Genomic DNA, 15,313 nt, shown 5'->3' with positions numbered 1-15,313 from the left:
AAACAAACAAACAATGTTCAATTAATTAAGAGATTAAAAATTAAAATTGAATTCTGGATTCTGGATTTTAATTAAACAAATAATTCAGTTTTTTTTGGGGGGGGTAAGTACATTTTGGTTAAGGATAAAAAACAACAACAACAACAAAATGAAAAAGTTTTTTGTTTTGTTTTGAAAAACACAAACAAAACAAAAAACTTTTTTTTTCCCGGAAAGTTTCTGGTACATTTCCGTTTCATCATGGTTATATTATTTTTTTCCTTCAAAACGGAAAAAAGAACAATTGTAATTTTCATCATTATCAATTCGGGCTTTTCGGTTTCTGGTTTTCTGTTTTGTTTTCTGTCAATGTTTTAATTTGAAAATAATCAATTTTTATCGATTTTTTTTTATTATTTCGAAATAACTTTATGATCTTTTTGTCTTCTTTTTGTTTGTTTGTTTGTTATGTTTCAGTACACCACTGAGGATGAAAAGAACAAATGCAAACAACCATACACCCAAACACAAACATTTTTTTTCACTTGAAATTATCATTTCAAGTGAAAAAACAAACCAAAAAAAAAGTTGAATGAATCAAATATCAACAACAACAACAGCAGAAGCAGAAGTATAAAATTATTATTCAAGTTTATTTGACAATGATTATATGCTGTGCTGTTTGAAATGAATTTTTTTTTTTTTTTTTTTGTTGTCAAAAATGAATTTTTTTCATTTTTTTCCTTGATGGATTTTTTTGAAAATGAATTTTTTCAATCAATTTTCCGACAATAGATGGCACCACATCCACTTGTGAATTCGATTAATTTGATTAGCCAAAAGACCATGATTGATAACAGTGCCATCTCTTTTTTTTTGCAATAAACCAAGCATTTTTTCGCCACTTAAAAAAAAAATTTGCAAAATTTTTTTTTTATTTTAACAAAACAAATTACTGACGATAAATAAGTATTTAGGATATTTACAAATTAATTATGATTGAATAATTGAAATCAAAGTGACAGAGCAAAAAAAGAAGACAGAACAAACGTGTGTATAAGAATAAGAAATAAGAAAAAAAAGGGTTTATCATTGATGATGATGATGTGAAATGAAATTTGTCATTTTGTCAACAACAACAAAAAAAACAGAAGAAAGATACAGATAGAGAAGGAAAGAAAGAGATAGGCACATTGAAGTGATTAAATGATTTGTTCAGCAATTTGTTGATTTGATTTGAATTGATTGATTGATTTGTTAGCTTATTTTTCATTGATTGTTTGTTAATTAAATGATGATTGTACTTTGTTTGCGTAATCTCAGGTGTGTTAGGTAATATTATTGCTTATTGAATTTTGTTCAACCCTTTTTAAACGTACCATTCATGTGGATCTTTTTTCTTCATACAACCACCACCAGTATTATAATCTTGTGTTGGTGTACCAGGCCTCGTACCAGGTCTTGATAAACTAACTCTACCACTCATTGTATTCATACCAACACCGGGAGCCATTGGTTGTTGCATCATACCCATCATTGACATTGTATGACCAGTAATACCACTTACTGATGTTGCTCGTACAACAGGATTATATGATGGTTGATATGATAATGAACCATGTAATGGCATTGTTGCCGACATTTTTGGTCCAAATGTTTCAATTTTATATGCAGATTGATTTGCACTATAACGTACTTTTAAAAACAGAACAATTGGACCAATAACAACAACTAATATTAATAATATTGCTATTGCACTAATTATAATCACAGTACGTTCAGAATTTGCACGTGTTAATATTTCTGTTGGTATTTGTTGTTGATTTGGATCATCTGGTGATGTTGGTTGTTGTCCAATTGTTGTATCATTATTAATAATATCTAATGGGATATTTAATGGTACATCATAAATTTCAGGTGGATCTTGTGATTCAATTAATGGTGGTTGTATGATTGGACGTTGTGGACCATTTACTGAATATACTGGTTTTGTCCATGATGGTGCTGTTGTTTTTGGTCTTTGGATTGGATAATGTTGTTGTTGATGTTGATTACCATATGGATCATAATTTGTTGATGATGGTGTATTATAAGAATTCCATGGTGGTGGTTGATTTGGTGAATATGGTGGCCGATTTATTGGTACAATTGTTGGTGGTATCCATGTTGTCATCCATTGTGGTCGTGATGTTGATGAATAATAATCAAAATTTGAATAATTATATTGACGGTTATTATTATTATTGAATGATGATGGTGGTGGTTTATCACCTGAACCTTCCATACAATCATCATCATCTTCATTTTGACAAGGACGACGCCATACATCTTTATCGTTATTACCACGATTACGATTTGTGAATGATGAGGACGGAGTTGGACGAAATCTATTAACAGAAACATAAACAGGTGTAATAAGTTCATCACCGGAACCTTCATTAGCGATATGAGCACATTCCTAATATATCGTAAATGGAAATAAAAGTGAGTTTTGTTTTCAATTTAAGCATAAATCATTAACTAATCCGTTACCTCATCTTCATTAACATCGAAACATCCAGAACCGGCACTTGAATAAATAAGATCATCATTTGCATATGGACTTTTTGGCTATTTGAAAAAAAACAATAAACATTTCATTTAAGTAACACAAAATTTTTAAGCAAAAATTACCTCTGCCAACATTTGATTATTTAAATGATCATTGTTTGAATTTGATGTGGATGGTGGAGTCATGGCCATAGATGTCATTGATGTTTGTTGATTTCCAATCGAAATCATTAATTCTAAATCACCTTCAGTTTTAATTCGTGGATCATCTTCAGCAGCCATATCCAAAAGACGATGACCATTAAAAACTAAACCGGCAATAATACCGATGAATGGTTTTTCAATCGAATTACGAAGAATATTTTTATGTCCACCAATTTGAATAAAAGCATGACGATTAAAAATATTTAATTGTTTTCCCGTTGGTGACCGTGTTATAATATTATGATTATCAATTTGTAATGTTGAATTCTGACCGGAACGTGTAAATCGAACAATATGATATTTACCATCATTAACTTTAATACCCAAATCACCAATATCAATATCTTCAGTACCCAAATTATAAACAGCCAGAATATTTCCATCGATTAATTCTAATTGAAAATAATCAGCAGTAGTTGCTGAATCTACACGTACTAATGCACCATCTTTTAAAGTTGTTAAAAAACCTAATGCCAAAAGATCATTTCTTGTATCCGGACGATTATTTTCATCGAATGTAAAACTTATTAGACCAGGATTTGGACCAAATTGATATGCAGTGCTTTCTGCAATGCAGTAAAGTGAATAATAAAGCAAAAAATCAAAGAATTAATTTTTGAAAAATTAAAAGAAAAAAAATCAACTATTTAGATGTGCTACCATTACCATTACCATCTGCGCAAGTAGGCCCGGAAAATGTTGTCAAATCACAATCACAAGTATAACTATTCCATAATTGTACACAAATACCACGATTAGCACATGCAGTTGAACTACAACGTGTTATCGGTGTTGAACAACCAGATTCAACCAATGTACTTGGTATTAGAACATCTGATTGACCGACAAGATTAAATGTTTCACCATTAAGATCTAATGATGCCAGACAACCTTCAAAACCGATACGAGATTTGATTATTTTCGGTAAGGATTGCCACATTGTATCTCGTACACCACCAATATAAAGAAGACCATCCAAATCTAGATGTAAATTTCGTTCACTATTTGATGTACTGATTGTTATCAAAGAATCATCAATAAGCATTGTATGTTGATATAATGATGGCCGTCCTAATGTAACTGTATGCCAATGATTATCATTTAATGATTGACGATTATTTGATTGTAATCGACGTGGTCCATCACCCAAATCAAATATATAATGAATATTTCCATTAACCATTTCGACAGCAATAAAATCATGTTTTTGTCCACCACCATTGAATAATAATAAACCATTTGGTTCACGAGTTTTAAATTGAAAATAAACATTCAAACGAGAATATGCTTTCAATTGTGGTAGACCGACAAATGTATATTTTGATTTGAACGTGACTGCATTGTGTAGAATACGATCTTTTTTCCCTAGTTTTGCCGTTATACGAATCGATCCATTTGGTAATTGTCCATCACGAATTTTTTCAAAATATTGTTGTCCATTGAATACAAAATTTTGCATCTGACCAATAAAACCGGTAAAATGTTTTTTCTCTAATCAAACACAAAAGAATCAAATCAAACAAAAGAATCAAACATTGTATTGAACAATCAACAAAAATTTCAACTTACGACGAGATTTATGTATGTTCAAACGTGCACCAATATGTATAGCACTAATTTGTAATGTAAAATGTTGTCCAGTTAATTCAATAACTTGTTTAGTTTTTTGATCAATAGAAATTTCTATATTAGGACCACGACGTTCTAAATGTATTGTATGCCATTGATTATCATTAAGTTTTTGATCAATCATAATAATACGTTCCATCATTTGTTGATCACCATAATTAAAATCTAATCGTATTGATCCAGATTCCAATGATAATATCATAAAATGATCATCTAAATATGAATGTGATGTTGTTAATAATAAACCATTTGGTTTATTTGTTTTAAAACGTAATGATAATGATTCAGCTTGTGTTTGTAATTCTTCGGGTAATAAAATTGTTATATATTGTTCACCATTAAAACTAACTATTGCTGCATCTGTGTAATAAAAATAAACAATGAAAAATTGAAAACATTGGATGAAATGTTGATAGATTGGTTATTTAGCTTGTTTGTTTGTGCTTACTTTTTGTACAAACAGAACCAGTATAAGATGTTTCAGTACAATCACAATAATAACGATTCCAACCTTCAATACAATGTCCATCATTTTGACATGGTGAATTGCTACATTGTGATGAAAGTGAATGACATGATGGTCGTATACTACCAGAATCTTGACGTTTTGTCAAAGTTGCTATATCAATAATATGATCATTTAGATATAAATCTTTTACGCAACCAATATAACCATAACCAATTGATGATGACCATAATTCTGGTGGTGTATATGTTGTTGTTGTTGATCGTTGTCCACTAAACAATGGTATACCACCTAAATAAATTGAATCACTTAAATCTAAACGATTTGATTGTCCAGGTGAAACAAAATCACTAATTGTTTCATCAACAACAACTTGTCCATTCCGTTCGGATCTTCTAACAGTTATCATATGCCAATGACTATCATCAATACGTTTATTTGTTGCTTTAACTTTAACTGGTGCGGATCCTAAATTCATTAATAAATATAAATGTCCATCAAGTAATTCCAGTGCAAAATAATCTCTTGTTGAATTTTTATCCGGTTTTCCATCCGAATAAATCAATACACCATTTGGTTCATTTGTACGAATTTTCAATGATAATGTTCCTTCTTTTGGTGAATTCCATCCATTTAATTTTAGATATGATTCGGATGTTGTAAATGTTATTGGATCTGAAATATCAACATCTTCACATATCATGGATGATAATGAATGATTACCACCATATAATCGAATTAAACTATCTGATTGCCAATCTTTTTGTAATATTGTTGATTCTTGTTGTTGTTGTTGTTTTGTATCATAATTATAATTGTCATTTTGTAAAATTTCCAATAAATCTAATCGTACATTATCAGCTGTCAAAATAGTCTATATATGTGTTTGTTTAGATTGAATGACAGGAAAGAAATTGATTAAATTGAAAATTCAATCATCACAATGACAACAACAAACCTTTCGTAAACATCCAACAAAATTACTGCTAGTTGTAATTGGATTAGATGTTTCAACAGCCGAATTATGTGCAATACCACCAACATAGAATACTTTTGATATTAGATATGATATTGGACTAGCGGTTGATCCATATTGTGTATAAATTCCATCTACACTGATCGAAAACTAAATTCAGAATATAAAAAAAGAAAAAAAGAATTGAAATTTTTTACTTTTCAATCAATCAATCAAATCAAATCAATCTTACATGACAAAAATAAGTTGATGGTGATATTTCACGTATACGACGCCAAACTAATACTGTATGCCATTGATTATCATCAAAACGTACTTTACTTGGTTTAATTGTTTTTTCATGAACATTCGAGCCTAATTTCATTGTCAACGTTAGTCCAGCATCACGTATTGTAATGGCTAAATAATCTTCATATTCATCACTGGTTAACAGTAGCAAACCATTGGCAATTTTTGTACGAAATGATAATTCAAATGATTCTCTTATACTAATTAATGACCATGCATTTGGTAGATCCATATAATTATAGCCTAAATATTCGCCTAAATTTCCATGGAATGTTGCTTCGGCTAATCGTTTTTCTATATGAAAAAAATGAATGGAAGCAATCATCATACAATAAAATAAACGAAATGATCAATAAACAAAAATGATCAATAAAAAAAAATTCCTACTCTTACCATTCTGGCAATAAGTACCATCAAAATCAGTGATTGAACAATCACAATAAACACCATTATTGGTTGTATAACAATAACCACCATGTTTACAACGATCTTGTATTGGATCACATTCTAAATCATGTTTTGAATTAAAATATTCACCAAACAGTCCATAACTAGCAACGGGTAATTGTTGTTGTACAATGATTTTCGATTGTTGATTATCATCAAGATGATTTATTTTATTACGATATGAATATTGTACATTACGAATAGCACCACGAAAATGTAGCTCATAAGCAACGGTTGGTAATGCAAGATGTGCTAGATTTTGTTGACGATATTCTTCCGGTATACCACCAATAAAAACTGCTTTATGTTTATGATGACATTCATCATCATCGGCCGATTTGGATTGTTGTTTTGTTTGTAAACCACCATAACCAATACGATTAGTTGATAATTCTAATTGTTTTCGATACGTTTCCGAATCAATTTTCAATGTAATTGTTTCAAAATGTTCATCATAATTAATCATCACATTTTCATTGATAAAATTATTATTATTATGTTCGTTTTCATTAACGATTGGCAATTGATAATGATGTATAAGCTCTAAACGATGCCATTGACCATCAGTAAAATTAATTTGTTGTTGTTTTAATTCAATTAAATTTTTCGTTCGTATCATAGAATTATCATCAATACGTAAACGTAATTGTGTATCGGATAATAATTTTATTTCTAAAAATCTACCACCAATTCCTTGTTCATCATCCGTATATAATAACAGTCCACCTAATGGACGACTTAGCGTACTTTGATCTAATTGATAACGAAATTCAAAACTTATTGATGCTTGATCTAGGTTCGATAATTCTTCTTTTTGTTCATCATTATCATTATCGATATTTTTTCTATAGAAAAAATGTTTCCATGATTGAAATTGTAGATATGATGATGTTGTACCATCTAGATACCATATTGGTGATGTTGTTGTTTCATTATTTAAATTTGATGATAATGGGGGTGGTAGTGGTATTTGTTGTTGATCGACAGTGGCAGAGATGGCAGAATGATGAACACAAACAATAGGAAATATTAACGAACAACAAAAACAAATCAAACTATTTACTACAAAAAATTTATCAAGGCATTTTTGTATCATTATTTTCATTTGTTTTGTTTGATTTATTTATCTAATTTTTTGTCTGTTTGTTGATTTTTCTGATGATTGTTTGTTTTGCTTTGTTTCGATTCGGTTAATTCAATGGTGGTACAAAAACTCAATTAACTAAAGACACAATCACGCAGTACAAACTGGGAAACAAAATATAGAGAAAAATGATTGGAATGATTATCTTTGGTTGATGATCGGAAAATGTATCGAACATTATTGTTTTATTTAAAATGTTTCGAACATTTTACGTGTAAAAGTTTATTGTAAGTTTATCAAATGTTCATCAAAAGATGTTTTCAAATTCCTGGCTGATGATGATAAATAAATAATGATGACCAAAAAAAAAAAAAAAAAAAAGAATTGGCCACAACCAAACACACGCACTCAGAATCAAATTAGAAGTTCATGAGAAACAAAAAACATTTACATTCTTCGTAATGATGGAAATGATGAAAATTTTTCTCTTTCGGTGAAAATCTTGATGAAAATTTAGAAAAAAATGTGGATCGATTTGGACGGAGATGCTGATTGTGATTGTTTTGTGATTGTGTGTGTGTGTGTTTAATGAGAATTATTATATTCTGGAAAATCCAGGGTAAAAAAAAAAACGAAAAAAAATCCAGGAAAGGAAAAAGAAAATTATAAAATACAGAAATCAAAATCATCATTGATAATGGAAGAATGAAAGAAAGGAGAATTACGTTGAATAAGAAATATAATATAAATAAATAAAAAAAAACTTCATTTATAAAATGAACCGAGCATGAAAAACAATGAGAATTTCGTATTTTGTTGTTTTTCTCTGAAAATGATGAAGAAAAATGAAAATAATAATAATAATTTAATGAACACACAGCGAGAGAGAGAAGAATCTTGTACACACGCACATTCAAGAAGAAAAATCGAAAGAATTTTTTCGCTGTTGTTAAACTTTATTCGTTAAGTTCAATTTTTTTTTCATTCCGCGATCATCTTTACCACGCAAATGTGTCTGTATTATATGGGTTTTTCTTTGGCTGGTTGGTTGGTTGTTCTGGGGTATTTTTTTTTCTTCGTGACTCAAATATGCGCGTTGAACCAGAATTTTTTTTCAGACAGGAAAAAAATGACTGAACTGATGGAGAAAGAAAATGAAACCGAATTCTTGAAACACAAACACACTGATGACAGTGTGTGTGATGATGATGATGAAAAGCTAGGAAAAAAGCAACCAAGTTATATATAGTGAGTTCCAGAAGAGAATATCAACCGGAATATTCTTTTTGGTAAAATGAAGAATTCCGTTTGATTCAATTTTGGCTGTTTGTGTGTATATAGCCACTACTAGTGGTCGGTCATCATTGTCAGTTAACGATAATGAAAGAATCGATCATCAACTATATCGACTGAGCAGGCTCGTATTCTTCATTTTTCTTTTTTTTCTATGGTGAAAAGATTTTTTCTTCAGAAATTCGTGATTGACTGACAAGCGAAAATTGTAAAAATGTTTTGAAGAAGAAATTTTTTTTTTATAATTCTTTGGTCTCCCTATTTGATTCGCATATGGTATATATAGCAAAATGAGTGAGATAAAAGTGAAGAGCCGTGCTTTGAAAATATTTTCCCAAATGGAATTACCAAGCCAAACCAAAGCCAAGTCAATTGCAATGCAGTGAAGAAAACATTTTTTTTTCTCGTCATGATGAAGAAGACCAGAAAAACAGATGGGAAAAAAACTTAGTAAGGAAGTAAAAAAATGAAAATTCTAGGAATGAGCATGCTCTTTAGGCTTTTTTCACTCCATTGCTGTAAGCCATAAACATCCCGAGAAAAGATAAAAGAAGAAAAGAAGAAAAACCCGACAAAAAGCCGGGATTTTCATATTCATTGCATTTTTGTTTGAACGGCCATTGCCGTTTATTGCATGCATGAAAATGAAGATGATTATATAGATAATGAAACTGACATGGAAGTGAAAAAAAAATGATAAAATTAGATGATAGTAGATGGTGTATGGAATACCATCATCACTATTGAACCAAAAGACTTTTTTTGTTGAAAAAAATGCATGTCTGTGGCGGTTATGACATTGATCTGATGCAGCTGATCTTTTTTAAAATGCTATATTTTTTTGGTTATTTATTGCTGCTTTGGCAACCCAAATTTTTTTTCTAGTTAAAATTTTTTGGTTGGTTGATTATCCGAAACAAACCGGAATTCTGGATTGAAGAGAAGCTAACAACAAACAAACAGAGTCAACATCGAAACAAGTTTTTTTTTCGGGAAAATTTTTCTTTCCAAAATAAAACATTCACTTTCAACCAACATGATGGGTAACCCGATAGAATGTTTGGTATTTTTCAATGGAACTAGATTTTTTCCCTTTTTTGATTAACTTTTTTTTTTGTTTTGTTGTTGAGATTCTATTGAATCCAATTTCTATTGTCAAAATATTTTTCTCTGTTTAAAAATAACGAAAAATAACATTAACAAAAAAAAATCATTGATTATGATGAGAGGGAGATTGAATCGGAACCTTTGACAAAAATTTGTTTGCTTCGTTTCTGGTTACACTAGGGATGGAAAATTAGCGATGATGATGAATTCCATTGCGATCGATTTTTTTTTCTTTTCATTCTGAAACGACGCACACACACAAAGATTATGATACAAATTAAAGAATCGAGGAGGAAGACAAAGAATTCTTGTCTTTTTTGTTGTTTGTCTATTCACAATATCATCATCATCATTAAATCCATCAACGAAAATGAATGAATTGAATGGACCGTAATGGATCTCTTTCGATAGATTTTTTTTTCTTTCCTTCCTTTTGTGTTTTGTTAAATGTTTTTTATTTTCTTTTGTAGGGAAATTTTGTTTAACGCAATGGATAATTTGTTTCTTTTGTGTGTGTGTTTCAAACAATGTTTCCTCTTTGTTTGATTTTCCTTTTTTTCGGTTCTGAAAGCAGAATGAATGAATGAGAATCAAGAATCGAGAATGAAAGAATGTTTTCTCTGGGTAATAGACAAATTGAAATTCAAACAAATTATGGTGGTAACATTGTTTATTCTTCTCTCTCCCCATTAAATAATTTTTTGACAAATATTTTTTTTCTGGTTTTTTTACATGTCAAAAAGTAAATCAAACGCCCATCATTTAAAGAATGAACATTCAGATCAGATATCAGATATCATAAGTGTACCTGATTTATTTTCGTTCATTCATTGTTGTTTATCTAGGAAATTATACCAAAATATAAAAGAAAAATCATGTAAATTCCATGTTTTTACATAATTTATAAGCATGTTTTGTCGTTTTTTTGTTATTCGTTTTCAACTTCAATAAGTGAAAGTCTATCATTATTATCGTGCCCATTCGGTAACAAAATATTTTTTTAAATAAATAAATCAGACAATAGATGGCGACACATGGTTCGCTTTAAATTAAATTATCATTTTTTGAAATATTGAACATTTTTTTTCAAATAATTTTTCTTTCTTTCTTTCGAAAAAAAAAAATGATAATATATGTTGTCTGTTGAAAATGTAAAGGGTGGTAATTATTTCTATAATTTTGTTATTTTTTTTTTGTTTCTTCTTTTTTTTTTGTTTGGAATACATTATGAATTGATGAATGAATGAATGGATAAAACAAAAAAAAACAAAAAAAACAAAATGGATAATAACCGAAGGATGCCCGTAAAACAAACGATTAATTATCAAATAAAATTTATTATTATTGTTGTTGTTTCTATTTTAAACATCATCATTCTTCCCCTTTTATTTTTATTCAACTTATAAAAAAACACAAGATTATAAAACAGGATGTGTTTGTTGTTGTTGTTGTTCTGATCAAAGTTACTTACTTTTCTTTTACTTTTTTTTCAAATCAAATTTTATTTTATTTCTTTTCGGTTAGGGTTATTTTTATTATTATTATTATCATCATCAAACTAACAACAACAACAACAATAATAATAATTTGGCGCCTTAGCCAAAGGCCAAATACCATCAAAATACAGAAAAAAAACTACATCTTTTTACATCATAATATCATTATCGTCGATATAAAATAAGAAAAAGAAAGATTGATGGATGGAATGTTTTTTATTTTCCTTCATTCAAACATTACATTCAAACATAAAGATGAAAAATATCAAGATTAAGATAGGAACTATAAAAGAAAAACTGCTTTGAAAATAACACTCTGTGTGTATGGTACTATAATAATAATAATAATATTTTTTTTTATCGTCGTTTTACAATAATGTTTTGATGATGTGAATGACAAGATATATGATGTTGATGCTAAGAGATGCTAAACAGATAATACCCGTTGCCTGTTATTCAACAACAGCAACATTTTTTTCACATAATGATGATGATGATGATAATTAACAACCAACCTGTTGAGCTAAAACCAAACCAAACCAACCGGATCGAAATAGACCGATTGTATACTTTACAATTCACCAAAAAACTAAGCATTTTCTTTTTTAAAACATCGATATACGAATCAGAAACAGAAAAAAAAATGATTCGATGATCAAAATACCAACCTACTACTTGAAATGCATTTATGTATTTGTTTGAATGGACATCACAATACTAACATTAAGCAAAGGAAACAAGGACGAAACGAAAATTTCAGATATAATTTCTCAATAAAAATAAAATGAATGGATGTTTGTTACGTTGTTTTCGGCAATGTTTTTTGGTATTTTCTAGAATCTAGATGAAAAAACTTTTTGCTGAAAGAAAACCAGATTGACTTGATAGTAATGTTATGGAGATTTTCATTTTTTCATTCACTCCGTTTTTTGATCGATTAATATCACAAAAAAAACAATTATTATCAGTTATTATCGGTTATATAGGAACAAAAAAATGGGAGGAAAATAAATAATGTTGCTGTTGTTTGCTGCTGGCATCATCAATCGACTAATTATTAATCACAAGTCAGAAAAATGGATTAACATAGATGAAAAAAAGGGAAGAGATATTAAACTTCACTTATATAACTTGACCTGGTCAAAAGATTTTGTTGTTTTTACCAGAATACAAAAGTCATTGATCAAATGGTTGAAATTGATTGAATGAGGATAATTTCGATTCCGACAACCAAAGAAACAGCAACAAGATCCGGGTAGTCGGATTGTCGTCATCGATGGTAATATTCGTTATTTATCTTGCATCTCTTCATCTCCTCATCAATAGTTGATGATGATGATCATCATCATAAATCTTTGGGTTGATGAATGAGATCTGGTTGTAGAATTTTTTGGTTAGAAACAACAACCGAATTTTTAATTAATTAATTTTATCATTGAAATGAATAAAATGAATGAATCGAATCGAAGGAAACCCGGATATCCATCATATAATAATCATCACGAATGTTTGAAAAAAACGAACGAATGATGATCATCATCGAGGAAAAAAGATTGAAGAAAGAAATCTTGACCAATGTGTGAAACCTAGAAAAATCTTTAAGCAAAGTTCATTGAAAAAAAAACATAATGATAATCGATTCATTTGAAATGCCAGGTGTATATAGTCGACAAAATAATAAAAATGTTACCATTTTTCTCTATTATCATCACCATTTTGTCCAAATTTAGAAATTTGTAACAATAATTGTAAATTACGTTTTTTTGTAATTTTGTTTCTTTTGTTTGTTGAAAGAAACTTTGATAATTTTCAAAATGTAAAAAATGATTGGATAATGCTTATCGTCTTTTTGTTAATGAAAATTTTCAAAAAACGAAAACAACGATGACGCGACGATTTTGACTCGTGACTGATTTTTTCAACAAAAAAAAAATATTTAAACTGTCGACTATTTTGACCAAACACGGACGCGTACATAACACACACACACGCCGAATATTATTTTACGGCAAACTTTGCATTTTGGCCACAAAGATCATCGAAGGAAAAACAACAAACATCGATTCTCTAACCATCCGAATGAGAGAATCGTGACAACCAAAAAAAAAAAAACCAAAGAAAAACATTCATATTTTCAAATGTGTAACGTTGCTGTTAGTAATTCAAGAAAAAAATTTTGTTCAATGAGTCCAATTAGACCACATTGTGTATAGGACCACAAAAAAATACTGAAACTGAACTTGAATCATCATCAATGGCAAAAGAAAAATCATTCAATAATTCGACCACGAGACTAATCTAACCGGACCATAGTACGTGTGTGTGTGGGTACATCATCGATTTTCCAAACAACAGCAACGTTTATCACGTTTATCAAATCAAAATCATGATTATGATGAAAAACATCAAGAATAATGAAGTGAAAGCGGACCTTTTTTTTCTTTAAAAATTTTGTTGAAACCAAGAAAAAAATTAAAGCGCATCAATTTCTTAAAAAAACTCGTGATTTTTCATCATAAAGCACACAGAATTATCATCTCCTCCCACTACCAATCATTCTTTTGAAACTTTTGAAATTTTCTGTTTTGTATTTGACATCCAAACGGAAATTGTTGGAAAGTAAATAAGTTTTATTCACGATTTTTTAATTCGTCGTTGTAACATACAAAAAAAAACATCAATTAACAAAATGATTCAAGTTTGGTTTAGTCAGAGTCCGGGTCTAGGTCTAGGGTAGTTTGTGATTCATAAAAAAATTTTTCGAAAATCACGAATTAATCATCATCGTCATCATTTGTAATTTATAAATGAAAAAAAAACATAGAAGAGGAGATTGTAGGTGGTTGAAATGGATAGAAAAAAAAATTTTCGAAATAAAAATGATTCCATATTGATCATCCATTGAAAATTTTTCAAATTTTTTTTTCTAATTTTGGAAATAATCGTTGATTAGAATCAAAGATCACTTGTGAGAAAAAAATTCCTGCAACAAAATCAAATATCAAAAATATTTGACCTTTTTATGTTTTGCTTTGTTTTTAGCGAAGATAATTACAATGAAAATAATATTTTTCAACAAAAAACAATAACGTTACAAATCAAAACGACAAATATTGTTTTTTTTTCGAAAATCATAATTATCATATGATATTACAAGTGCGAAAAATTAGTATTTTTGAAGTAAAAGTTCAAATGTTTTGACCTTTTTCATTGAACCAATTTCGATCGATACAAAATTGGTCCAATTTTTCTTGTTATGACTGGTTATTATCATTTACGATTACCCGATCTTTTAAAATTTTTCTTCTTCTTTGGTATTTTAATTGTATTATCTCATATTGTAATTGTTATTTTTCACTAAATGATTCTCTCTCTGTAATGAGCCATAATGATCATAAAATGTTTTTTTTTGTTGTTGTTTGAATCACACCAATTATGGTGATACCAATTACAGTCAAGAAGAATTTAACCTCCCTCCGTTTTGTTTTTAAAAAATATAATCAGCTACCTGAAACAAAATAACAACAACAACGAAAAAACACTTTTAATTATTTAGTTTTTTTTTTGCTAAAGAAAAACATTTTGTTGTTGTTGTTGTTTTTTTACCTGAATTTTTCATTGAATGAATAAATGAATAATAAGGGTGAATTTCGTTTTAAAATTGAGAATGTCAATTATTAAGTGTTAAATTTTTGTAAATTGTTAAAAATTGTTAACCTTTTTGTTCTCTCTCGGTGTTTGTATGAGAGCTAAAAATCGATTTAAAAGATAAATATTTTTTCAATCAGAAAAAA

At 29.0% G+C, this 15,313-nt stretch overlaps 1 protein-coding gene across 3 annotated transcripts; it reads right to left on the bottom strand.

Moving 5' to 3' along the window:
• Window positions 1-1,333: 1,333 nt before the first annotated feature.
• On the bottom strand, window positions 1,334-8,766 carry Nrx-1 (Neurexin 1). 3 transcript variants are annotated; one of them, XM_075823831.1, is made up of 9 exons: window positions 6,486-8,766; window positions 6,037-6,386; window positions 5,787-5,954; window positions 4,811-5,702; window positions 4,303-4,722; window positions 3,394-4,224; window positions 2,653-3,299; window positions 2,512-2,589; window positions 1,334-2,437 (listed from the first exon to the last, which is right to left on the bottom strand). In XM_075823831.1, the coding sequence occupies exons 1-9, from the start codon at window positions 7,642-7,644 to the stop codon at window positions 1,349-1,351; spliced, it is 5,634 nt and encodes a 1,877-aa protein (XP_075679946.1). In that variant the 5' UTR covers window positions 7,645-8,766; the 3' UTR covers window positions 1,334-1,348. The 3 variants fall into 3 exon arrangements, with proteins under 3 accessions (XP_075679946.1, XP_027202561.2, XP_027202560.2); XM_027346760.2 differs by having other exon boundaries at window positions 3,406-4,224; window positions 6,486-8,765; XM_027346759.2 differs by having other exon boundaries at window positions 3,400-4,224; window positions 6,486-8,764.
• Window positions 8,767-15,313: the final 6,547 nt, after the last annotated feature.

The sequence above is a fragment of the Dermatophagoides pteronyssinus genome, unplaced genomic scaffold (genome assembly GCF_027571235.1).
Source record: "Dermatophagoides pteronyssinus isolate colony J.1.1.1.1 unplaced genomic scaffold, Derpt_VIB-CSIC_2022.12 sq0001, whole genome shotgun sequence".
NCBI classification, from domain to species: Eukaryota; Metazoa; Arthropoda; class Arachnida; order Sarcoptiformes; family Pyroglyphidae; genus Dermatophagoides; species Dermatophagoides pteronyssinus.
The sequence above is the reverse complement of the archived record's forward strand: the minus strand, read 5'-3'. Positions and strand labels throughout refer to the sequence as shown.